At 35.1% G+C, this 27,575-nt stretch overlaps 3 protein-coding genes and 1 pseudogene across 5 annotated transcripts; 1 reads left to right on the top strand and 3 right to left on the bottom strand.

The window, feature by feature from the left end:
• Positions 1-3,398: 3,398 nt before the first annotated feature.
• Positions 3,399-5,550, bottom strand: LOC129309457 (pentatricopeptide repeat-containing protein At5g18950-like). The gene has a single exon (XM_054951044.1). The coding sequence runs from the start codon at positions 5,325-5,327 to the stop codon at positions 3,546-3,548; it is 1,782 nt and encodes a 593-aa protein (XP_054807019.1). The 5' UTR covers positions 5,328-5,550; the 3' UTR covers positions 3,399-3,545.
• A 6,596-nt stretch (positions 5,551-12,146) lies between these two features.
• On the top strand, positions 12,147-17,970 carry LOC129309756 (protein FAR1-RELATED SEQUENCE 7-like). Of its 3 annotated transcripts, none has more exons than XM_054951459.1 (3): positions 12,147-12,398; positions 12,764-15,307; positions 17,833-17,970. In XM_054951459.1, the coding sequence occupies exons 2-3, from the start codon at positions 13,032-13,034 to the stop codon at positions 17,879-17,881; spliced, it is 2,325 nt and encodes a 774-aa protein (XP_054807434.1). In that variant the 5' UTR covers positions 12,147-12,398; positions 12,764-13,031; the 3' UTR covers positions 17,882-17,970. The 3 variants fall into 3 exon arrangements, with proteins under 3 accessions (XP_054807434.1, XP_054807435.1, XP_054807436.1); XM_054951460.1 differs by lacking the exon at positions 17,833-17,970 and adding an exon at positions 15,457-15,743; XM_054951461.1 differs by lacking the exon at positions 17,833-17,970 and having other exon boundaries at positions 12,148-12,398; positions 12,764-15,473.
• Positions 17,971-22,101: 4,131 nt separating this feature from the next.
• Positions 22,102-23,528, bottom strand: LOC129308342 (F-box/kelch-repeat protein At3g23880-like; annotated as a pseudogene).
• A 1,709-nt stretch (positions 23,529-25,237) lies between these two features.
• On the bottom strand, positions 25,238-27,255 carry LOC129309252 (F-box/kelch-repeat protein At3g23880-like). Its single transcript, XM_054950738.1, has one exon. The coding sequence runs from the start codon at positions 27,176-27,178 to the stop codon at positions 25,880-25,882; it is 1,299 nt and encodes a 432-aa protein (XP_054806713.1). The 5' UTR covers positions 27,179-27,255; the 3' UTR covers positions 25,238-25,879.
• Between the last annotated feature and the right edge of the window lie 320 nt (positions 27,256-27,575).

Genomic DNA, 27,575 nt, shown 5'->3' with positions numbered 1-27,575 from the left:
ACTGTTTGATTGTGATTTTAATTTAAAACTCTTTAAGTTAATACCTTGATTGATTTGGTTCTTGCTTTGCAAGTGACTTGTTGCGAGCTTGTCTATCAAACATTATTTTTCAATCTTTAAATTAACAATGCCGATCCGCATTCATCGCATTGGCTTTCGCTCTTAGCTTCAGACAACAAATGGCAATAATTAATTCTCCATGTAGCTACTGCCCAACTATGATGACCAATGACCTACTTTGTTCAGTGTCCTATTGCTTTAAAGAGTTTTTATTATTAAATCATTTATTGGAAGCTGAAAAAAATGTGCTTCGCTTATGATTTTTTTATTGCTGGTATATATCCTCTTCCTGAAGATAATTCTATTTAAAGTAGTCAAAGATTAAATGTAAGCACCTTTCTCCATAAAAAATTCAGACATTGATCCCATCAAGTTGTAAGAAACTAGCTTCAACTAAATCCAATTCCAATTGGTTTTGAAAACTGACTTTTTTTTTTTTTCCTACTTAAAAGCATAGAAAAAAATATTATATCATTGGCACAGAAAAGAGAGAGAAATATTATGTCAAACTATCTCTTGCGTTTTTTTAGTTGCTGACGGACAGCCAACATAAGGAGATCTTTGATCCTATAAAATTATAAAAGAAAAAAAAAAGACAGGAGGGAAAGAGGGAGAGAGAGAGGAGCTGAGAACCAAGCAAAGCTTACTGCCTTACTGCAATCCCCAGCAACTACTATTTCGAGTAGCTCTTATCACAAGCACAGCCTATCTTACATTATTTTCATATTGACCAAAGTACAAGCATGAAATTTAAAACCCAGCCATGATTCATATCAAGGGAACCAGTATGACATGACCTAGAAGCCCCCTACCTGCAGCTGCATATTGCAAGAACCCCGTTATATTCCAAATATCAGTTCAGCCATTTCAGTTTCATCACAAATAATTGGTAAACAACTATCAACGTCTTATGAAATGAAATCAATCCATAAAATCAGGAAATTATAACCCAAAATCTCAGTTCGGATGCTGACGACTGTTAACATGTCCTCTCAGCCCAGTATTATTAAAGCCCAACAAATAAACCTAATATGGCCAATTATCCAACATATATGTGTTCAGGCCACAATTCTTGAATAGTCTTCTAGGACTCCGTGTTACTGTTTATCTTTGTCCATTTGCACCCGTATCACATTACACTTAGAGCCGGTAATTCAGGCGGACCGGGCTTATTCGGGTCGGGCTCAATTCAGGCCGGCTTACTCGGATCGGGCTTAAAGCATCCTACCCCTTCTAAAAGCCCATATAGCCAAGCCCGACCTTAACACCTTCGGGCTTCGGGCTTATTCGGGCTGGCCCGGATACCCAAAACTTTTTAAAAAGATTTTTTCTGTATTTTTTGAACCAATTTTAATTTTTAAATAATTCTATTAATCGTAAAATATTATCTTAATTTTAAAAGAATAAAATAAAAAATAATTTATCAACTTTGCATTTAAGTAGCTCTGTTATTATTTTGTTATATTATGTATAATTTATTCATGAATGTTTCCTTTACTTGTAAATTAATATCTTAATTATTTAAATATTGCTCTTATCATAGTCATATATAAATATTTTATATATTTTAATTAAATTAAATTATTTTAATTATGATTAAGCTGATCCCAATTCAATCATAGTTAGACTACTAACTTAAAATTATTATTTCGATTAGTTCAAAGTTTTAAATAACTTTTAGGTAAATTATACTTTTCATTTTTATGAATATAAAAAAATTGCCATCATTATATTATATAAAAAATTATTTAATTATGAGTAAAATATTATTTTTTTTGAAATCATTTTTCTTTAACTTTTTATATTGTTTAACTCTTATATAAAAGGAATTCTTACTCTAGTTTACTCTTAATTTTTAACCAAATCTAGCATGGACAATAACCAAGTAATTATTCAAGAATATTATTCTATTTATTATGTTTATCTAGTAGTAGAGTCAGAAATTCGTACATGCCTAAATTTTATTTTTAAAATTATTTTCAATTTTATTTTTACTTTAAAATTAATTCTCTTAATTTATAAAAAATATAAAATTATTTTTTTACATGCAAATGATTTATAGGACTCAAAATTTTTTTAACAAAAACTGGGTCTTAAAATATTAAAATCAATATTAAATATATTTTCAATATTATTTTAAGATATTTTATTGATTAAAAATAATAAAAATATGAAATATAACAATAATTTTTTTTAAAAAAATAACTACATTAAAACACTTATATATATAGTATTTTGATATAAAATGATATAAAATTTGAAAAATTAATTAATATTTATCATATTTTATATATTTTTTTAAAAAATTATTTTTTTATTCGGGTATTCGGGCCAAGCCCGAACCCGATCGGGCTTGGCCCGAATTTCCTCGGGCCTAACAATAAAAAAATAATTTTTTTTCGGGCTTAACCCTAAAATTTTCGGGCGGGTTCGGACTGGCCCGTCGGACTCGGCACAAATTACCGGCTCTAATTACACTGATTAGACTCACTGTAATCATTCCTCATGGAAGCTAATATACGAATTTCATCACATTTGCCTCTTTAACTTCATAAGGACTAACGCTGTCAAACGATCAAGAAATATCTGGTCTTCAAATCTCAAGAAGCCACCAAAAAGTAGTTATATTATTGACCACACTAATTGCTAAATCCTACCTATATTTCATTCATCAATATGTTCACCCAAATATGCACGTGAAGTTGCAGGCAAATGAAGGGAGAGAGTAGAAATGGACCTCCAATCCAGTAGGCCGACAGAGCAATCTAGCAAGTCATTTTTCAATTGAGTACTCAATAGTGCCATACAAAGAAACTGCCATGCATGATAAAATTATTGGGTCCTCAGAAACAAAATGTTATGAGAAAAAGATCAACTCTAATGCATAACCTTTTCAAAGGTAAATGGAGTTATAGCACAGAAACAAGCAAACACTCTTTCATAATTCGCACAATTGTTTTCCCTGGCAATAAATCTAGTATCAATGGTTGCCTAAACTGAAAATTCACTAACTTTCCAAGGCCATATGCTCTGTTGGCCAACTGGACCAAGCACTTAATAAAAGTAGAAAGAACAAACAGAGAAAGAAAGGACTAAAGTAAAGAAAACCCAAAATTCAAAAACTCTCAAATTGCTAGATTCACATCAGACTTATGTCCAGCATAGCAGTAGATTGGTCTAGTTTAAACACACATGAAATAAAAATTAGATGCTTATGACAAACGATTTATTATAGGAAAAAAGAAAAGAACTCATGATACACAAGACCAAGGGCTCTGCTCAGCATTTTGAACACAGAATTAAAGCGTTGAAAAAAATAAAAAAAATGGGGGAGGAAAAAGGACAGAATAAACTTTTACAAGGAAGTCTAATTCTTATTACAAAAGCAATTTCTCCTTCCAGCAGTACTAATCACTATTTCATGATAAACTAAACAAATGCACAGGGGGAAGTTTCAAGATGATTATAACACAAAAATGCCAGATCTATAAATTTCTGTCTAAGATCCTCTCCAAACATGTTTCAGCAAAATTGAAGTTTTTCCCGCCAAATTTCCGCACTAAAGACTCTATCATGTTTTTTTGTAGTGTATATCCTATTGTAAGCGTTTGATCTAAAACAACAAAGACGTTATCTAACTTATCTTTCTTTAAAAGACATTGAATCAGGATTTCAAAAGTCTGCTTCTGTGGTTTCAGCTTCCTATTCAGCATCTCTAACAACCATTCCATAGCTTCCGTAAAATATCCCTGTTCACATAATCCAGTTACAATATAATCATATGTACTGACCGTAGGTTCCCAATTTCTGCAAACCATATCTTTCCAAAACCTTATTGCCTCCTGGGTGTCTCCAACTTCACAAAGTCGTTTGATTAGGGTGGTAATAGAGGAAGTTGACGGCTCTAGGCCCTTTGCCAAGAGTTCGTTAAATAGTTGTTTAGCCTCAGCTAGCTTCCCTTTCTTGAAAAGGCCACTAATGAGAGAGTTGTATGTGATAATATCACAAACAATGCCCTTCTGAGACATTTCTTCAAACAATCTCTGAGCTTCATCTGTCCTTCCATGAAAACACAAGCCCGAAATCATTGTGTTGCAGGTTACTGTGGTTTCTTCATAACCTTTATCACACATCTCCTTGTAGAGCTTTCTGGCCTCATCAAAATCGCCAATTCGACAATACTTATTTATCATTACACTATAGGTATATTCATTTGGAAGAAGTCCCTTTCGAATCATCTCAAACCACAGCTTCCTGGCCTCTCCAAGCCATCCCATGTCACAAAGGCCTTTAATTATTGTTGTGTACATGACCCTATCAGGGAAGTACCCTCTGTCCTTGAGATCATTAAAAATCCGGAAACCTTCAATGTTCTTTCTTCCCTTCAATAGTCCATTTATGATTTCCTGGTACGTAAAGATATCAGGACTACGCCCTTTTGCAATCATAATGTGTAGAAGTTCAGATACTCGGGCATGCTGCTCATCCTTACAGAACCCAGATATAAGTGTGTTGAAAACAACATTGTCAGGGCACAACCCATCTTCCAGAATCTGTCGAAGAAGTTGATAGCCTTCAGAAACTTTGTTATCATCGCAATAGGCTTGAATTAGATAACCAATAGTTTCAACATCAATGTTTGCAATAACATCGGAAACCATCATCTGTTCATACAGTGTCCAAACTAAATCAGTCCTCCCAGCCTTTAAACAAGCAGATAGAGATGCATTCCAAGTTGCAACGGATGGGCAAAATCCAACATTTTTCAACTTCCCAAATATGTTAACTGCCTCCTCGACCATTCCACCACGGCTAAGACGTCGGATGTAACACTCCAAAGATGAAGGCTCGGGAGTAAATCCAGCACAGTCAAGTAAGGATTTTGCTGCGTTGCATGCCTTAGCGTCCACAAGGACATCAAAAAGGGCATTACAAGATGATTGGTCGGGCGAGAAACCACCATGAGAGCAAAGCCAGTTGAAGAAACGCAGGGAGAGAAAGGCATTATTCTGGTGCTTTAAATATGCCTGGAAAAGACAGGGATCGGAGAAATTTAAAGAAGGGAATTCGGAGAGAAGAGTGTGCTCCCATCTGGGCCTTCTTCGAGTAATCAAACAAATTTCATGGATGACGTCCCTATAATTCCCACCACAATCCCCGTCTTTGCTCTCAGTGGCGAGATTTCGCAATTGGCCAGCTGGATCCAGGCGAGCACCAGCAGAGCTATGGCGGATGAAGCTTATGATAGACGAAGGAGCTCTCACCATTCTGAGGTTCAGTGCTTCAAGCTAAACGATGACCGCCAGAAAAGGATGTCAATAACAACAAATTCCTGACAGCGGGTTTCAAACCTATGGAGCGCCGCACAATCTCTTCTCCTCCAGCGTTGAGTCTTCGATGAGGGGACCATGCGGTGCCATTAGCCGTCGAAAAACTGAAGCTCTCGGACGGAATGCATCTCTTCACATTCAGAGGGCTTTTCTCTTTCTCCTTTTCTTTTTGCTTTTTCTTTTTTCTCCTCTCCCCCTCCCCTCTCGGATAGTATTGACTATTCGGGTTTTTTTTTTTTTTTTTTTTTTTTCAAGTTGGCAAGGCCATGCCACCCCGGTCTGTTTTTTTTTTTTTTTGAAAAAAGAAAGTGAAATGAATATATTAGCAAAGCAGAAAAAGGAGTTCTATAATTTAAAAGAAAATAAAAAGAACAGTTAAAAAAAAGATTAATAAGTCACAACAGCTGATGTTTTTTTATCAAAAAAAAAATTAAAGTCACCAAGCAACTAGAAAATACCTTCAACAAAGCAATCAACCTTTTTTTTACATAGGTTTGAAATTTTTTCTATGATCGAGAACGATGACGTGGCCCAAGTTATAAGGGTGATTAGAATTACTTATTATTTGTGTGCGAACAACAAATACCAAATATACCAAAAATATTGAATCTTAATTTATAATAAAAAGGTCCTGAGCTTTCTTACCATAATTTACTCGGATGTAAAGATATACAAAACTTTGGTAGAACAGTTGTTTTTTTTTATTGAAATGTGAAAATGTTACAAGCCTAGATTGAAAGTAAAACTAACTGATAAAACTAAAAACTAAAAGTGCAGAATGCGATCTTTGTTGAATGTTGACTATCTTTCTTCTGTGTCTTTGTCTTCTATTTATAATGTTAGAGTGGTGACTGGTGAGCCTTAAAACTTAGAACGTTTTGTCGAAGAATTAGGGTTCTTGTGAAACTCATAACATGATCTTTACTTAATGTTCTCTACTTTTGGTAATTAACCTGTCTCATTGAAATACTTGGGCATAATGTCTATAGATTTCGAAATCACTTGGAATTATGTTTTTATATGCCAATGGTCTAATTTTCATAACTGGCAAGATTTCGGTATGTTTATTTTATCATGGCCTTCTATTGAGCTCGGGGCCAGTCATTTTATTCAGATTAGGCCTAACTCTTTATTTACTCAGCCCAAATAGTTTTGTGACCTATTTGGACGACATCTCATGTTTAACCCAAACACTTATGAAGTTAAAGATTCAATAAAGAATTACTTTCAAGCTTGCAAGCCCAAAAGTATGAGTTATTGTGAAAAACTTTTCAAATTAAGAACTTGCTCAACTTATCATTATTGTATCGGATTTGAGCTTCACAAGATGTAAGCAATAAATTAAAAATTGAATCAGACTGAACGATCAAATTGGTCCAACTGTTAGCTAGTCTGGTTTTCAACTTGATCTATATGAAAAAACTATGTGAGGAGTTGAGCTGTTTCAGACCATAGTTAAATGGGAACCAAACAGTTCAAAATTTTTTCTTTCGAAGCCCTGGTAATTGCTAAATGACAGACACACATTGAGGGAAAACACGTGTTGTTTTGCTTCAGCTTCGACTTTGCTCCTCCTCTCCTTTCATTCTCTGTGAATTTGGTAGTGCAGCAGCGTGGTTTTCTCTTCTTCCCCTATCAATCAACATCGACCATGGTAGGCACAGACCACGGAGCGCTATTTTCCTCCTCCTCCTCCATCGATAAAAGCCAGGCAATGTTTTTTGTCCTCCTCCCCTATTGATTGAAGCCAGGCACGCACAAACCACGACACACACAGACGCATTGAGTGAACACAGAGTGATTGTGTATAGAGTGATGCAATCTCCCTTATCTTCATCAATCTATCGTCGTTGAACATGGCAAGTGTTAAAGCCAAGCAGCCATTAATGCACTGAACAATGAACACAGATTCAGAGAGTGTTAAGGCAAGGCATCCCCTTCTGAGTTCTCATCGTTTTTTTGCATCCTCCCAGATCGTTTTGAGTTTAGATTCAGAATCTTTTGATCTTCTTCTTCATCTGTCTACTTCATCATTTAAGTAAGTTTTATGCATTTCAAATTTTGAATTCCTTAAATATGAAGATTTTGTGTATATGAAATGGCAAACAATAGATATGAAGATTGGCAAAATTAAGAAGAATGTGAAAGAGAGAGGGGCATGAAGGAAGATTCTGTGTGCATAAGAGAAAGAGAAGTTGGCAGTATTTGTAGAGATGATGTTAGTGTGAAGTGAGGGGAAACACACCTCCTCTATTTTTTCCTTGGAATCGATCATTTCTTACTTGAATTGAATTAAAGCTTTGTTCCATTATTCTAAATATGGGTGCACATAGATAGTCAATCAAACCAATTATTTTTCTTGCTTCCTTCTTCGATATAATATATATGTATGTATATTCATTGAGTATTTGCTATAAGAATTGAAGTAACTTTTTTTTATTTATGGAATTTAATTAATAAGATTATATAGATATATAATTTTTAAAATTTAATTATTATGTTACTAGTTCAATCATTGGTCCAACCCAGTTGGACTATGCAAACCGTGAATCGTTGGCTTTTTTAGTTCAATGTTCAATCTGGTTTTGAAAACATTGGCTTAAGTCTACCTTTTTTAAATTTTTTGATCTTAATTATCCACTGGTTTCTAGAAATAAATAACTATCCACACTCCTTATAGTTTTACCACCATGGTTAAAACCACACTACTATGAACAAACCAACAAATAACCTCAAGAATTTAGGTGAGAATTTTCATTGAAAAAAGTATCCATGTTTAATACTTGACAAGGATAGCCTTGAACAATTTGCAAAGGGGAGAACCACATCTGAAGCCCTCATATCAAATAAATTTACACATAAAACCTAATATATTTTAAATTGATTCTACAAGCTTAAAGATCTTAAATTTATATGCAGATATGTTTTCTAGAGAGAGAGAGAGATGAAAGTCTTGAACATATTGATCAACTCCAATCCACGTCACGAACATGATTGACTTAGAGCTCAGGAGGCGAAGCAATGGCCCAAATGGCTTATTTAAAGACATACCAGTGAGGATCTCAAAGGTTGGAACTCATAACATTGCAAGCCATGCTAGGGAAATTGTAAGATGCCATCAAGTGATGTAGCAGGGAGTGATACATCTAAGCAATAAGTTGTTGTTAAGTGCATGCTTGATGATTTTTATGAGTCCTCTGGCCAACTTGTCAGCAAGTCAAAGTTAAGAGTATACTTTTCCAACAATGTCCTTCAATCTGATGAAATCAATATCTATAATAAGCTTGGCTTTCAAAAAACAAATAATCTTGACATTATTTGGGGGTTCCATTGCTCCGTACACGTGTGACCAAATCTACCTACAGTTTCATCGAAGATAATGTGCGCAAGAAACTTGCAAATTGGAAGGCACGATTCCTATCTCTTGCTGACCATATCACAATTACTAAATCTCTGTTAACTACTTTGCCTTTTTACACGATGCAATCAAATTAATTGCCTCATAGTAATACTGAGAATAGTGATATTGAGTAAACTGAGAAACTCATCCAAGACTTTGTTTGGGGGAGCACGGGCGATCACTGTAACAGCCCTCTTGGGTCACCACTGCCTCTCCAGGGTCTTTTCCCAGGCGCTGGACAACACACATGTCACCACATGATTGCCGGCTTTCCCACTGGTGGTACAGTGGTTATTCCTCACCCCACCCTCACGGGGGTCTTTTGGAACCTCCCCAGACTCGAACCTCCAACCTCTACCACCTTAACGAAGTTGAGGCTAAGTCTGGTACCACTGAGCCTATGGGTCCATATTGATGCTTTTCTTGCCAAACTCATTTATAGATTTTACTCCAAACCAAACACCCTATGGGTCCAAGTGCTAAGAGACAAGTATGGATGGCTTAAAAAAGCCTGCATCTCACCTATGGAGAAATCTTGCAAGACTATGGGATGAAGCTAACATGGGAATTAAATGGAACCTTGGTGACGGCACCTCTGAAATTTTGGGAAGACTATAGGGTTGATGAGTTGGGGCCTTCAAAGAATCTATCATTCACCCCTATAACTGGTACTGATCTTACAAAACTTGTTGCACAATTTGTGACTACCTACAAATGTCGGGATTGGCAGCTTTTTAGTTATCTCTTACCACACGATAATTTGCCTAGCTATTGCCAAGACAGCACCATTCTTCCCCACTGATGGTCCTGCTTCATACTATTGAAACTTGATGAACAACGGAGAATTCTCGATGGGATTAATGAATGAGGCTCTTGCCAAGGGTGGAACCTAAAAGAAAAGAGATGGAAATCAATTTGAAGTTGCCCAGGACCACAACGTGTGAGATCTTTCTTACGGCTTGCATTGAAGAATAGATTACTAACTAATAGAGAACGAGTTTGAAGGCATCTCGCATCACATGATACTTGCAGCTTTTGTGAGAGAGCTTCTGAGGACCTGAACCATGTTTTAAGGGAATGTAGTTTTGGTCAACTCATGTGGGATCAAATCATTCCTAACAGAAGTATTTCCACTTTTCCCTCATTCCACTTTGACAAGTGGCTCTCGAAAAATATTCATTTCTTGCTCCCCATTCACTTGAATGGAAGCTGAGCTTTGGCTTAATGTGTTAGGAACTATGTGATGCCAGGAACAAGCGTATCTTCACCAATCCCCTGTCACCTACATTATCCATGCTAGAGACCATATCCCAAACCTAGGATCTAATATAAGGTAGGTCATGGTTTGGTTTGCTCTTTGTTTTTTCTTTGTTGTACTATTGTTTTTTTCCTTTCCAGATCTTAGTCTAACGTTGTATTGTTTTTACCCACCTAGTGTGAATAAATATCCCCCTGTTGCCCAAAATTAAAAAGAGATGTAGTGGGGACTCCTGGATACTTGTACGCTCATGACAGCCAATCGCTCTCTAAATAAAGCACTCATACACCCCCAACCCTTGCCGTCCACTTCATTATCTCGCTATATTTTGTTTTCTAAAACGTTATCATTATTTTCAGTTCTCTCTGATACTATTATCCATTCATAAAGCTCTGCATCTCCTTTCCCATTCTCGCTTATCATTTGCTTCTAGGAAATTCATTATAGAGACTCACGCGATTGAGAAGTTAGATTCACTTGAGATCCGCGGTTCTTGATGCGCCTAGCCCAAGCTATCCACTTCGACTTGAAATCAAAAGCGACCAAAACTTTTGTTTCTTTCCTTTAACTTGAAATGAGAAAGTTTGGATAAATTCCTAGTAAATGATTTGTATGTTGGGGGATAGTTTTCTCCATGAACACTTCCTTGTCGTAAATGTTTTTAATTATTAATAATTCTAAAAAGTGCCTAACAATTCAAATTAAAAAGGTGGTTAAAATTCAAATTAAAGAAGTCCACCCATTTTTATTTAAAAATTTGCAAGCAATAAAATCATCTTTTTTGAATTATTTTGAAATTCATACCCGTTTTCAAACCCAACGAATCCCAAAAAAAATAAAAAATCTATTACAAACAATTATTCTCATATTCATGTAAGGTTTTCAAGGGCAATTTTGCCTTTAGAATCAAGAAGTTAGGATGATTGGTCATCTTACACTATTTATGAAACAAATGTCGTTTTTTAAGCATCAAAATGGTTGCAATGTCACCTCTGGATTAATAGACATTAACATTGACTAATAATGTGAAATAAGTTATACCTCTATTTTTTCCATTAAAACATGCAATACTGTGTTTAAAGTGCCACATGTTTTGCCCATTAAGGATTCACTGGTAAAAGAAAGCCTATTAACTTGGGCTAATGATCAATTAATAATATTGTTGCAAATTGCATATATTTACCTTGACTTGCTAACTAGTCATTCTTATTAAAAAAAAAAAAATCCCTTTGCCTGCACTTCTATTCAATATCGAAATATGATGTACGTGTTTTGGTTAAAAAATAAGAAATAAATGGATGCTATTTGATTTGTCGACTAAGAATTCATTGATTAAAAAAAAAAAAAAGTCTGCCAACTCACTGGTCAATTAATGGTATTGTCACGACTTATATAACTATTTTGGCTAATTATAGGATTGATGGGCCTTTTTTAGGCTGAAAATATGAACATCTGTAACATATGCTAGTGCAGGTAGTTAATCATTAGATTAACAGGGTTTTTTAATAAACATGATGCAATATATTTTGGTGAAAAATATATGACATTATTGAATCTTAGGATGCTAACTCTTTCATTTAAGAATGAAGTTCTTTGATCCAACGTCAACCTAAAATTAACAGTGAACGTCAACTTTCATTTTTTTTTCTTTTTTGAAAAAAAGTTGCAATATTACAATCACTTTGAGATGGTATTGCTCTTCTATGTAATAAAAATGAACAATGAATAATTTATCATAGAAAATTTTTTAACGTCCTTATTAAAGTAAATAATTGACAAGAAAATAATTTATTAATGTGTGTTGATTGGATTGCAAAATTTGGTTTAAGTTAAAATTGCGGTTGTAGTATTATCAAAGCTTGTAGTATTATCAAAGCTCTTTCGAAAGACTTCAATCAGTTATTGCTTCAAAATATAAAGAGTTTGAATTATTTTTATTTAATTTTTTTATAATAAATAAGAGATGAACTTTTACACCGTTGTCAATAAAAAAATTAATTGACAAGAAATAATAATGAATTTATTTTTTCAGAATTTACCAATCTGATTAGTTTTGCATCCCTTACAGATAATCCAGAGAGAAGAAAAAAGGAAAAAAATTGTTTTTGCCGGAGCACATGACCTAACGCTTGCACTTTCATTTCTCATACAGCATAATCTGTCGCTTTCTTTCTGGCTCCAACAATTGCTGAGCGATCTTTCCGCGTCCTCCTGCAAATCGTTTCGCTTTCTCATTTCGGCTACTAGGTTTCCCGCGTCACATAATCTATCGTGTTTTCTCTTCTCAATTCCATTTGGCCGTCGAATTTGAGGATTCAGCTAGTTCCGGCCAATCTATATAAACTGGAAGGTAATTTTTTTTTTTAATTAGCGAAACCCTAGCTCTGATCAACTCCATTCCCTGGTTTTTCTTGTCGAGATGTTGGTGCGTTGACTTCATGTTCTCGATTCTGCTTAAAATCTGTAATTTGTACAAGTTGGTTACTTTAGTCGATTGCTCTGATCTCTTTTTCTGTAATCGATTTAATAAATTGAATTTTGTTGTTGTTGCTGTAATATAGTTTCATGGTAATCTCATCCTTTCACGCAATCATGACATTCCCCAGTCAGTTATTTGTTTGCTGAATAGCTGCAGCGAAGTCAGTATCTCACTTGCTGTTTTATTCAGTTTTTTCCTTCATAGGCTGACCATTTCATGTGGACTCTTTCTCTTAGGCTCGGCTCTTCCTTCTTTCATTACTTCTGCAACACGAGGAATATCCTATAGCTTATAACTTCATCAAGGTTGATTCTAACTGCCAGATGAGTCGGGCTCTTGATTGTACTAACAGAGGCATGATAAAACGGAAGAAAAATCAGCATATTAATGTCACTTTCTAGCGGCGACGATTACTTCAGACTCTACTGATGTTTCTGTAACTGATCTAGTAAATTTCTCCATTATGCATCCTGCTATTCAGATCTTGATGGAGGAACTGAAGGCATGATTGTAGGGGAACACCTTGTAGGTACGAAACTGGCAATGAATAATGCCAGTGGAGAGCAGGAAAGGGAACTTGCCCATGAACCATACATTGGGTTAGAGTTTGAATCAGCAGACGATGCACTTAAGTTTTACACTTTATATGCAAAGCATGCTGGATTTAAAGTTCGGATTGGTCAGTTGTATCGATCAAGAACTGATGGGTCAGTTTCTTCCAGAAGATTTGTGTGCTCAAAGGAGGGATGTCAGCTCAGTTCAAGAACGGGTTGTCCAGCATATATAAGGGTACAAAAGCGTGATTCAGGGAAGTGGGTTGTTGATCATTTCATTAAGGGCCACAATCATGAACTTGAACCCGAAGGTGAGGGTGAAAGTTGCCTTCCTAATTTGCAGCAGAAAGATGCTACAGGTGTAAAATCTGTAACTGAGGTGTCTCATAGACCAAGAAAAAAAATGCTTCAAGTCAAGGATGAGCATTGTTCCTTTGGCATAATTAATTTTAAGCGGATGAGAAAAGGAGATGAAGGAACATCCAGAGCTGAGCCATATGTAGGTCAAGAATTCAGTTCATCTAATGATGCTTACCAATCTTATCAGACATATGCAGCATCCGTGGGTTTCAGAGTTCGTATTGGTCAATTGTTTCGTTCTAAAAATGATGGATTAATTACATCCCGACGATTTGTGTGCTCAAAAGAGGGATTCCAACACCCTTCAAGAGTTGGTTGTGGTGCTTATTTGAGAGTTAAGAGACAACCATCTGGGAAGTGGGTTGTGGATCGTCTTCATAAAGAGCATAATCATAATCTTGATCCTGAACAGGAGGGTAAGCCAAAAAGTCTGCCTGCTTTAAATATTTTGACTGATGAGGTTGATGCAGGATTGGTAAATGGTGACTTATTTAGGATAGATAACTACCCTGTTCCTAGGGCAGGCAGACAAAACCATATTAAAAGTGATTGGTACAACATGCTTTTTGAGTATTTTCAATCAAGACAAGCTGAAGATACAGGATTTTTTTATGCCATGGAAGTTGATAATGGCAATTGTATGAGCATATTTTGGGCTGACGGCAGATCAAGGTATTCAGGCAGTCAGTTTGGTGATCTCCTTGTTTTGGATACATCATATCGGAAAAGTGTTTATTTGGTGCCGTTTGCTACTTTTGTTGGCATTAACCATCACAAGCAACCTGTGCTTCTTGGATGCGCTCTAATTGCTGATGAATCTGAAGATTCTTTCACTTGGTTGTTTCAAACATGGATGAGGGCAATGTCTGGCCGGCAGCCACTGTCAGTAATAGCGGATCAAGACATTACAATCCAGAAGGCATTGACAAAAGTCTTTCCAGGAACCCGTCATCGTTTCTCATTGTGGCAAATTAAAGTAAAAGAACAAGAGAATGTGGGTTTGATGGGTAATAAGTTTACATATGATTATGAGAGGTGCATTTACCAAAGTCAGACAGTTGAAGAATTTGACACGACATGGAATGCCCTAATTAACAAATATGGATTAGAGAGCAATGCTTGGCTGAAGGAAATGTATGAGAAGCGTGCATCTTGGGTTCCATTATATTTGAAGGGGACCTTTTTTGCAGGCATTCATATGAATGAAAGTGTTGATTCGTTCTTTGGTACACTTTTAAATGGCCAAACCCCTCTGATGGAGTTCATTTCACGGTATGAAAGAGGTCTGGAGCGACGCCGTGAGGAAGAAAGAAAAGAGGATTTTAATACCTCCAATTTTCAACCATTTTTGCAAACGAAAGAATCAGTAGAAGATCAATGTAGAAGGGTTTATACTCTTACCATATTCAAAATATTTCAAAAAGAGCTTCTGCAATCCTACAGTTATCTAGGGTTTAAAATTTATGAAGAGGGGGTCCTCAGCAGATATTTGGTGCGTAAGTGTGGGAATGATCCTGAGAAGCATGTAGTTACCTTTAGTGCATCCAGTATCAGTGTAAGCTGTAGCTGTCAGATGTTTGAACATGAAGGCATTCTTTGCAGACATGTTCTAAGGGTTTTCCAAATTTTGGAATTAAGAGAAGTTCCGTCTCGTTATATCTTACACCGTTGGACTAGAAATGCCGAGAATGGTGTTTTTCCTGATGCAGAATCGTGGAGCAGCCCTCAGGAACTCAGGAATTTGATGCTATGGAGCCTAAGAGAAACTGCGTGTAAATATATAGATGCTGGTGCAACGTCTCTTGACAAGTACAAACTTGCCTATGAGATTTTGCAAGAGGGGGGGAGGAAGCTATGTTGGCATCGGTGAGTATTTTTATTTTGGACATAGTTGTACAATGAAGGTTTGTAGGTTTGTCTGTTAACTTAGTTATGCAGTCTTGTTTCATGAATCATACTGAGTAATGCATGATTTGGGTTGCTGGTTTCCTCACACTGGACATGGTGCTGTGTAGATCGAGTTGGTGATGCCTGTTCTTTGAGTTGGCCTTTTTTCTTCCTTCAAGGATAAGAACATTGAGATTGAGTAGGTCCTTCTTTGGCACAAAGAAGAAAAAAATTGCAGGTTTGATGGTCCTTTAAAAACTGAGGTGTCATTTGAAAATTGAAAATCCGAGTTCCTATAAACAAAGGAGCGCCTAGCCCTGGCCAGATAACTTGTAGAGATCAAAATCATTAGCTTCTAATTCTATCTTCCTTTATGATAAAGGTAGTTAGCGGTTTCGCCGCTTGCTTTTTTTCACCTTTATATTCTAGTAGAGAATCTGGCGATAAGACTGCATATGCGACACATCATAGGTTCCTCTAGAGGTGATTAGAGATAACAAACAAAAATGCTTTTTTAAGTCTTACTCTTGGAAGATAATTTAATTTAATGCCTTTTTCCTTTTTAATAATCAAATCCTGAAGCTCCGGTTGTGCCAGGAAGAAAGGTGCAATGCCATACGTTACACTTGAAAACAAAAGTTGGTAGATAATCAGAGGTCTAGCTTCTGTTATATCCTTATCATTACCAATTAATTCCTACCATGAGGACCATAAATTGTTATCTGTTGGTCTCTTGATGATGCAGACCTACCACTGATGCGGACTTAGAAACCAATGAAAATCCTCACTTCATAATCTGCTTGTATTGCGTGGCAACGGATGATGGGATCATTTACATTATTCCGTTGTCGCATATCAAAGTTGGATAGAAGAACTCCAATTCAAAATTTTACAATTTTTTATGCCCAAAAAAATGATTTAGGACTTGTTTTTTTTATTTTTAAAAGCAAAAAAAATTTAAAAATTTGTTTTGATAATTTTTTTCAATTTAATTATTTTTAAAACTGTTTTCATTTTTTTAAAATAGGAACAATTTCAAGTTGTTGTCGTTTTATTTTTCTTATTTTTAAAATATACTACATTTGATTATTGAAAGTTAGAGTTATTTTGATCAATTTTTATCATAAAGCACTATTATTAATTGCTTATACCCATCATTATTAATTTATTTTTTAATTCCAAAACTGTTTAAAATTAACATAACCAAATGAATTTTCATTTTGTTATGTTTTAAAAAAAATGACAATAAAATCTCTTTAACTTGATTTTCGAAATGTCATAATAACAATAAAGTATTTAAAGGCCTCTTTGTTAATAATTTTTTTAGGAAAAAGATTATTTTACCTTCATTAAAATTACAAAATTCAATCATAATTTTTTTTAAAAAAAATCACAATTTTTGCTCTGTAAATTATAAGAGTTGAATAAAAAATTATAACTTATCAATTTGTTTATGTAATGTTTATTATTGAAAAAAAGTTTTTAAAATAATAAATTTCATTCACAACTTTTATTTAAATAATCACAACTTTTTTTTAAAGGATCGCAATAATTAAATAAAAAGTTACAATTTGTTAATAGGGATAAAATGATCATTTTTTTAAGAAAGTTATTAATAAAGAAGTCCTTAAGGACTTCATTGATATTATGATATTTTAAGGGATCAAATTACATGATTTGAAAGAATTTTATTGTCATTTTTCTTTTCAAAAACTGTATTGTAAAATAATTTTTAAAAATAAAAAATACATTGTGAGTTTTAGTTTTCCCACTGCATTGGTTTGAACCATTATTCTCAGCCAATTGTGTCGTCATCCAATTTTTTCATCATAAATCTGTTTATTAGAAAGGATGCAGATTCACCCTCACTGAATGAGGGAGAGTCAACCTTTGCTTGAGATTATAAATGAAAATTATAACTGAGATGATTTTCATTTCAAGTGTGAAAAAATAGATCATACTTACATGCAGTCTTTCATATATTTTTAAAAGAAATCAAGTGAAATAGAACAAATGAATGAATTTGTAATTATAACCTGACAGGTATCTAATTTGGTTTGGAAGCTATACATCTATCCACAAAAATTACATACGATTAATGATAAGAAAATGTGTAGGTGTATTGAAATAAAAAATAAAATAAGTTAAAAAAATAAGAAAGAAGAAATATGTCTCTTATAGAACTCTTTGTAATTTTTTAAAACTTTCACGGATATTTTAATTTAAAGAATTTAAATTAATACAAGGCTGTTCCAGGCAAATTCTACTGGAGGTGTGAAAGTGGCTCTTTCTATGCTCTTTGCCTTTTGTGGCCAGTGTGTCTTTTCGTCATATTTAGCTCATGGGTTGGGTTACATTCCTTATAAAAGTCTTTTTAAAAAAAAATTTAAAAAATGAAATAAAAGCCTTTGATTCTTCTCGAAGGAACGCGCAACGGAATCAAAGTTGAGTCATAGCTATGCGCCTTTGACTGCGTATCACTAAAGCATTGAACTTCTTCGCAGAGTGGAAGGTTCCTTCTTGAAGCGGCCAGCAATGGATAGAAAACGCTAGAGATTTTATTCAACGTTACTACATACGAAAACAACAATTCTCAAATGATCTTTCATCAGGTAGCATTTTCTACACTGCCTTTGCCCTTAATTTTGCATATGTCAATATTAGGAGTCTTCATCTTGTATTCATCTTGATTGGCCCGGTATCATTTTGATATGGTCTTGTCCTGACTTGAAAACAATCAAGATGAAACTTTACAAGACGTGATAGGAAAGAGGTTCGGAATAAGATCAGACGGAACATGGGATTACAATCGGGACGTCTTGCTCCATTCTGAATATTATATATATAATTTTTTATTTTAAATATATTAATTATATTAATATAATTTACATTTATATTAATTATAATTTCAATACTTGAAATTCTTATTTGAAACTAAAATTTTTTTATATTGATAATTTTAATAATATAGAGTAAACAAGATAATATCTTTCTTTATAATATATTAATTATATTAATATAATTTATTTTTATATTTATCAATTTAATAACTTTTATTTATATCGTATTTCTTGCTTTATTTTTAGAAAAGTAATTAGCTTAGCACATCTTAAGTAAAATAGAAGAATAATGATTTGATGTTGTGCTTGATTTACCTGTTGATGCTGCTCTGCAAAGATAACTTATAATTGTTATTATAATGTGTTGTTGTAATGAATGTAATTCAATAATTAACTTTAAATTGTTGTGATTTATATACTTGTGTTGTTTTGATTTTAAACTTAATAAATTATATGAGTTAAATTTTTCATGAACGTTATTATCCAGATCTTTCTCTAACATTATCCAATTTATCGGGACAGCAAGACATCTTGATCTTGTCGCGGTCCCATCCTGATTTCTAACAGAACAGGATGACTTTGAAATGAGACGCGTAATATCCACCTTCTCTAATCTATGATCAATTCCAAATCTTCATAATAAAAGAGATTGACTCAAGGTAAAAGACATATTTATCAAGTTTGCAATTAAGTGATAAAGTTGGGATCTCAAATTTTTAAAACTAAAACCATCTCCAAAGATTTTGAAATAAACAAATTAGAGTTTATAACTATGCGAAAGCAAGGAATCATTTCAAGATTTAATACATTTGTTAAAAAATTATAAAACAAAGGGATTTTGCAAGATTTGGGGCATGCGTCGCGGCTCATTGAACAAGGGCTGCGGCTTGTTCACCTCTGTGCCATGCGCTGTGGCTTGTTGCCCAATGTGCTACGGTGCATTACATGTTTTATGACAGTAGATTTCTATTGTCAATTTGGCAGCTTCTGGAGCAACTTTTGACGTGCTCCATTTCTCTATCCGACTGACGCAAATTAGGTGTCTATGGTAAGCTCTTTCCAAGCTTTGACTCATGGCTTGAGTTACACACTCAAATTATTGCTTATTCAAAATTTGAACACTCTTTTCAAAACTTGCACTGTTATATCATTTTTTTACAAATTAAAGTGTCTAAAACCCATTCTACAAGCCAAAAGCCATAGACAACTCTCAAACCACATACAAGTGGTTCAAATTAACTTGTGCAACATACTACAACACATTAAATACTAGAAAATAAAATTTTCATAGCTCAACCCCAAATTCTCAAAAATAAAGGAGGAAGCTGTAATCACCCATTTCATCAAATAATTTACAAACATCCCATGTTATGCCCAACTCTTATTTGTACTAGTATTTTGGCCCTATTGTAAATGCTATAAATCACAAACACACATCTTAGGGCTCAAAATACACTTACAACTCACAAAACACATAATGCAAGTAAGACGCAAAATGGATAACTCCTAGTTGATAATTTCAATCATCATTTACATATTAATACTCAAAATAAAGAGGCCTACTAATAGGATCGCATTCTTATGCCTTTGGCTGTTTTCCTTTATTCGATCCTCTTGAACTATTCCTTGTAATAGTGAAGATAATGGGGTGAGTATAACCATTCAATAACTAAGGTCCAACTAACTTATACTCATGCATGTTAATTAATTTAAATACAAGTAAAAATTTAATAAACCAGTTCAAACATGAACATACACACACGTATAGCTCAATCTTTTCATTTCTAGTAGGACATACACATACAATAATGATCAATATCAAGTCATATAACATGTTTTCAAAGCTTATATCTACATTTCTTATTCACAATAATACATAATCGAGATATATAAATCAAAGTAATGGCTTTTCTTAAGGACAAGACTTTCATTGATTTTATTTCAATAGGGGCACAATATAAGAACCACGTGCCCTTTTTACTATATACATGATCACATCTTCCTTATATCCTCCTTATTTCTCTGACATGGAACCGTGGGCTATAACACATTAGGATAGTCTATGATTTAGGACTTCCCTAGCCTAAATACGTGTAAGGGGTTACTTGGCCAAGGTCTTCCTAACTCACTGGTGGAACATAGCTTTCCCTATTTCCTTACACTATGAAGTATCATTTTCCATAGACTAGCTTTCTCATTGAATAAGTGGATAACTAATTAGGTTCGAGTCACTCATTGAACAAATGGGATAATATACATATAACAATCTAGGCAAGTCATCAACTCGAATGAGAGCCTTACCACGTAGATTTAATTCTCTACACCTCTTTCTAGGTGAACTCCCGTCTCTTATAATCATGCAATGTATAAATATGCAATAACTCATCACATGCAAGTATTCACTACTCAAACATGTTCAATCATCTCATTATATTCACATTTAACACACATCATCAAACTCCTCAACACATATGTCATTGAACTCCTTTAATATCATTGTACCCTATCACAATTCACGTCATTGAACTTCGTATATTCATAATCATTATATCTCCCACATTCACGATCATTGAACTTCATAAATTTTAAAATCATTGAATTCTATCACACACATTCATAGAACTTCCAAATACACTATTTTTATTGAACTTCTCACTTGTTAAATCATTGAACTGCATCAGTTAACCACCTTATAGCGGGTTTTTCAAAAAAATCATGCCACATTTGCATTTCAATCAATTTCACACAATTCAATTATCAAATATCAATCAATAAACTAATTAACACACAAAAGTACAAGATATAATTCTCCTGGTTACCTCAAACCTTTGAGAGGTCAAAGATTTCATTCCTGAAATACTTATTCCGAAGCTTCCAAGAAGTTTAAATAGTGCCAATAAGGTTACTCTACAAATATTTATAATGAAGTTCATTGATCAATATTCACTTTCAGGTTAATTTTTACTAATAACTTAATACTTTTTTATGCTCAAGATTCATTCTTTACTCATATAAAAATATACCCATAAGATTTTTTTAGCTTTCTTTAACCCTCATTAACATCATTAAGCTCTTTAATGGCAATTAATGGAACCACATTGTCCCAACTAACATATTTATGGGAAATTTTTAGATATTAAATGCTTCCTAACTACCAATCATCATAAATCTATAAATACCAAGTTTCATTAGCTCAATCTACTTTCATTAATTTTATTTAAAACAATGGGTTCAAACCCATAAGTTATATGGACCAAAAATCATCATTGCCAACCAAACTCTAACTTCCAATACTAAGGAAATGGAAGAAGGAAGAAAGATTTAGGTATAAGAAGCTTATCTTTAATGTTTGTGAGCTCCAAAATATTCCAAATATTCTAATTCCTTAAGCCCTAGCAGAGCATTCCCATCCCTCCTTTGTGTTTCTTTGTTTCTCCCTTTTCTGTTGCATCAATTCACGTTCTTATTTTGTAGAAAGGTATCATGAGCCGTGAAGGACACACAATGTACCACAGTGCATGGCACAGAACATCTTCCTTAGACATGTCAGCATGCATGCATCACGATAACCTAATCCACAAGCCACGACGCGTGGCACAGAGCCCTACCTATCAAATTTTCTTCATTCTTTCATTTCCGAGTAACCTTACTTCCTCTGGATCCATGTTTAGGGTTAAAAATATAACCAAACATGTACGTTAGACCTCTGTAACCACACACCCCTTTAAATTAATCTAAATCAAGCTTAATTAATTCAGTTTAAAATTTGAGGACGTTACAGGATGAGACACAGGAACAAAATTCAATCTCAATCTGTTTTTTTGGGACAGGACAGAGTGTCTCGGTCTCGTCTCGTGAATACTCTTAGTTAATATCACAGATGAGCAAGACAAATCTAACTCAAATTAAATGAGCTTAATTAGTTAGAACATTATGTGATTCTAAAATTTACAGCCTTTTTTTGAGTACATGGAAGCCATAAAAATGCAGGACTTTCACTACCCAAAAAAAAAAAACAAAACGAAAAAGCAGGACTTAAATATTGAAGCCATTAGCTGAACTCTTTATTGGTGATACAAGACTCTCCATGTAGATCTCAGCATCAAACCAGCGCTTCCCATTCTCAATCCTGGGATAACTAAAAGATTTGTCCCTTGGGTCATACAGGATCAAGTCAAACTCAAACATTAACAGAATTTGACCTTTCCCTGAAATGCAAAAGGGCACTGAATAGGAGAAGTCTTCCGGGTTAGGCAAATAAGGGAAAACCACCAATTTCACCCATGACTCTCTAACCCCATAGTCCTTCATTACCCACACGACAAAATGAGTTTTTTTGTAATCATAGCTCATAGACAGGCAGCCACCTAAAACACTCAGGCTAGGCCTAGAACTGTCTTCTTTTTCATATGCAGGTGGCAGAACTTGCATATATGTTCCCCCCTGCAGATCAAAAGATACAATAACCCACAAAGGATTTGAAGTTGAATTTTCAGACCCAGAACCAAAAGAGCAACTGGCAGGCCAATTGAGGGTTCCACTCACAAATTTCCCAAAATCATGATAGGGTGAGAACCCATAAGGGAAATCTTGAATCTTTCTCCAAGAATTGGTGGCTAAACTATAAACCTTCACTTTTGTTTCGCTGATATAATGTTCTCCAGGGTCACAAAACACACAGCCACCACTTTATAATCGTCAGATACGTGATCATATCCGAGACCAAATGCAGTATAACACCCAGGTCTCCAATTATTATCCAGAGATGGAGACTTTTTGGAGACTCTAATTGAGGGGTTCCAAAGAAGAACACACTCTGCTTTTATGGCGAAACAGAGCAACCCGTTACAAGAGCCTATGATCCCATCATGGCGGAACTTATTCTTCACTGGGTAGTTGAGTTCTTCAGAAGTGATTGACGGTTTATTGAACAATGAACTGACAGAGCAAGATTTGAGGTTGAACTCTGCGGTTGTGGAACTCAATATGATCCTATGGTTGTTGAGTCTGGTGTTCTGAGTTGAATTCAAAAGGTGCTTTTTGACGAAATAAGGATCAGAAATTAAGGATTTCCATGACTTACATACGCACCTCAGATGCAAAAGAGACCTCACAGGAAGCCTCGAGAGGATTTCTTCAATGAGTTCATTGGGGATGAAAGGTAATTGAACAAGGAATGGTTTTGAAACAGACAGGGTTTGATTCTGACTTTGCTTTTGTTGTTGCACAATCGAGGAAGTTGAAAGAGACAAGGTAGTTGGGTCTTGGGAATTTATGGGTTGCTCTCTCTTAAGTGTAGCATCTGAGGCGGCGGTTCCCTGGAGACGGCGGTGGCAATCACCGTCAACTTCCGACAACATATCGATCCCGAGAGAGAGAGAGAGAGAGAGAGAGGTAGAGGGACGTTATGGTTCCTCTGTTTCTGGAAAAACGTGTGGATTGGCAAGTGTGTGAGGCAGAGAGCATCATCTTATGAAGATTGATGGATCACTGTGATCGCTTGCCACTGTCATGCCACGACAATTTATTACGTCACTTCCTTCTGTTTTTGTTTGCGATTCGGACAATTTACGTGAGATTTTGGTTCTAGCACAAAATGACCCACTCGCTCCTGTCTTTTTAAAAAGAAACCCATGAGTTGTACTTGAATAATAATTTTTTAGTTGATCTCATAATATAGTTAAGGCAATCTAAATTAGACTCTCTGTTACAAGATGTCTCTCATCGAAGTGCAGTATGACAAAGGTTTGAAAAAGTGTCCGTTATTTGTTGATGTTAAGAAAACATGGTAGGTGATTATGTTACAAAAGCAACATGTAATAAGAGAAGTATTGTGTTTAAGGGAATACGACAGCAGGGAGCTGTCGTGTAAAGAGGCTGTAATGTTCTAAGCAAACCAAGGACTGAACTAAAATATGCACAATTTTGTTCCTTTTTTGGACATCCTAAATTGCTTGCTGATGAACGATCCATATATTCACATTGAGTTCAGGGCGGGGGCTACCTTGTTGAATATCCCCATTTTCAATAGATTTTAAATCATTGGATTTAAATAATTTTAATGCACGTTTAATGCTGATATAATTAATTTTTGAAAGAATTGGGAAAGCATTAACAAAGTTAAGATGTCATGAAGCGGATAATGAAGATTCGTCATGGTTCAGCTACTGTGTAATGGAGTGGAGGATGGATATTTAGCATTTTTGTATTTACTGTTTTTTTTTTAATTGAAGTGTGTGATTCTTCATGCAGCAGATAATGAAGATGTCTCATCAGCAAAAAAATGTGCATGTCTAGAGTTAATAATTTGAGTCAAATCCAACAAGTCAATCTGAATGGGCTTAAAAAATTTTAAAATTGAACTTAGGAGTTCAAAAGATTTTCTTTATCCGAAAGTTATTTGGACCACTCGAATAAATTTGAAAAAATCCTGATCAAACCCGAACCTGAATAGACTCAAACCGAATATCTGAATTCTCGAGGTTTTAGGACAGGGTTTAGTTATATTAGCTTTTTAATTTGTTTCGATATTTTAAATTCAATCTAAATAAATTAACCCATCCAAATTACCGGCTCTAGCAGCCATATCTTCCTGCTTTCTCTTGTTTTATTCACTCGTCTTCTGTTGTTAAGAATTAAGATGACATTGACATGACAAGCGGGGCATTCTGTATGAGCCTCTCAAAAGTTGTAAGGAAACTAAAAACTAAACCAGTAATTTGTTCGATGATTACAGTAGAGTAAGATTTAGTGCTGTAATTCTCATTATGGAATTAAGTGGCAAGTTCATGTGACTTCCTTTTTTTTGGGGGGGATAATTGCTTCATTGATCCTTCATTGGATGACTTTCTGTTAGTCAAATGAACAAACAAGCTGCCACTCTTAAAAATTTAAAATATCTTAACGGCTAACAAAATCATCGCTTGTGCCCAAGTTTTGACTTTTGAGTGAAAGGCGCTAATGGGATTATTCCACTGTAAAATACTTTTGGAAGTGAGTTTATATTTATTCTTTCAGTGACGTCTTTGCTGGTGTTAACACAAAAAAATTGGACAACGAACCCAGGCAATTCTCAATCCATCAACCTAAAAAACATAATCACAATGCTCAGGGACATGAAAACAAAGGGGGTAATTGTAGACACTTGCACCCTCGTCCTTCAATCAATTCTTCGTCCTGAACCATCAGCTAAAATTCTGAGACAGAACAAAACGAGATCTTGGGTAGTTGATTCCATCTATTATTATTTAACGACAATCAAAGAACTCAACGAATTCCACCAATGAAGTACCACACATACCACATTCTCTTCTTCGCTACTACGTTTTACTTATGCCATACATATGAATAAGCACTAGCAACATAAAGTAGCGTTAAACCATTTGTGCAGCAGTCAGCTGATTGTTTAAGGAGTTTCCATACTAGCCCGTTAGCATAGCATCTAATCCTCTTGCAGCTTGCAGGACAGTACCTAATGACAATACAAGGTGGTACATCACTGCGAATTATACATTTAACCTAAACATCTGAGGGACATAATCAACTCTAGGACTAATACATGGAGAATATCTTCTGACAATTAAAATCTACTAAAATTTCTCTAGCTTCAGATTCCATCAATGATGATCCACGAACTCAACAATATTCAGCTTAGAGATCCTTCAAGAAGCTCATGTGCCAGATGACTTGGTCTTGCATCTAAATCCTATCTTTAAAAGCAAGGTGAGGTCAGACTCTCAACATAGATCTGTGCATCAATGCAACCATCGATGTTTCGGACCTCAGGCCTCACAAGTGAGGAATTTTTTGAGTTATACCAATATAAGGACCGCCTGTCCTGAAACAGTATTTCACTACTTTCCGAAATACAGCGTTCGTTTGGACAAAGAGGGATAGGAATCTCCACGAAAGGAATGCTGAACAGTTTAGTCCAAGACTCTTTAACTCCAAAATCCTTCATAATCCACACATCTGAACGCGTGCCATAGTAATAAAGGATGGATAAGCAGTCTCCTAATATTCCCAAGGTCAAGGTAAGCATACCATCTTCATGATCAGGCTGTGAAAGTTCTACATACGACTCCTTCCCCAAATCAAGAGAAATGACAACCAGTGGAGAACGTGAATGACTAATCGCCACCCAATTAAGAGTTCCGCTCACGAATTTTCCCATTTCATCACAGGGGATACCTGAAGGGAACTCCTGAATCCTTCTCCAAGAGTCAGCGCCCAAAGTATAAACCTTGACTTCAGTTTTATAATCACCTCTGCCATCACTATCATAGCAGAAAATTGCGACCACCTTGTAGTTATCAATTGATTGATCATAACCAAACCCATATATTATATAACTCCCATCCCTTCTTTGATAATCCAAAGAAGGGTATTTCTTACATTTTCTAATAGATGGATTCCATATAAGGATATGACTAGGCCGGATAGCGAAACAAAGCAATCCGTTACAAGAGCCCACAATGAAATCATATCGATTTCGTTTCTTCAAAGGGTATTTCAGTTTCACGGCATCAGTGGGCAGGCGGTCGCGTATGGATGCAACAGGGCAAGATTTGACGGTGCATCTAAGTCCCGGGAAGCAGAACACGACGTGATGGTGGGTGAATTGGCGGTCCGCGGTTGACAAACGAAGGTGCAATTTAGCGAATTTGGGATCGGAGATTAAGGACAGCCAAGACTTGCATACGCACCTGAGTTGCAGAAGAACTTTGACAGGGAGCCTGGAGAGAATATTCTCGATGAGTTCGGGAGGAAGGATCGGCGATGGCGGAGAAGCCCGATCGCCGGGATGATTACCCATGCGGTGATGGGAGGAGGAAGAAGAAGGGGGAGATGAAGATGAACCAGGAGAAGGTCGATGCTTCTTGAGAATGGAAGTGGCTTCTCGATCAGAGAATTGCCGAGAAAAAGGTGCTCCGATGTTGGAGAACTCGCAAGTGTTGTTGCTACCTGATGCCATTATTGGGGAGCTAGGGTTAGCCTGCTCTACTTTCATGTGGTTCCGGGTTCTGACAGTTTACTACCTCACGCAATCTTTGAATAATGATGGCTCATGCGCTGCGTTTTCCTGATTCAAACACATAATTTTTAATCCATCCATGATTCTGAATAGTAGATAGCAGTACATTGCACGAGACTGCGTGTAAATATACTTCCGTTTCAAAATATAAAATATTTTAATATTTTAAAATATAATTATTATAAGTTTTTAAAATATTTCTATTTAATAATTATTTTATATTTATTTTAAAATAAAACACTGTATTATATAGAGATAAATATAAAAATATAATATTAATTTAAAAATAAATAGTTATTTTAATAATGAGTAATATTCAATTATAAATATTTTATTTTTTTAACAAAAAAATATAATAAAAATATTATTTTTA

Source organism: Prosopis cineraria, unplaced genomic scaffold (assembly GCF_029017545.1).
Source record: "Prosopis cineraria cultivar Desert tree isolate PC_DT_omini unplaced genomic scaffold, ASM2901754v1 PC4, whole genome shotgun sequence".
Lineage (NCBI taxonomy): Eukaryota > Viridiplantae > Streptophyta > Magnoliopsida > Fabales > Fabaceae > Prosopis > Prosopis cineraria.
Note: the sequence above shows the minus strand (reverse complement) of the source record. Positions and strands in the feature narration are given on the sequence as shown.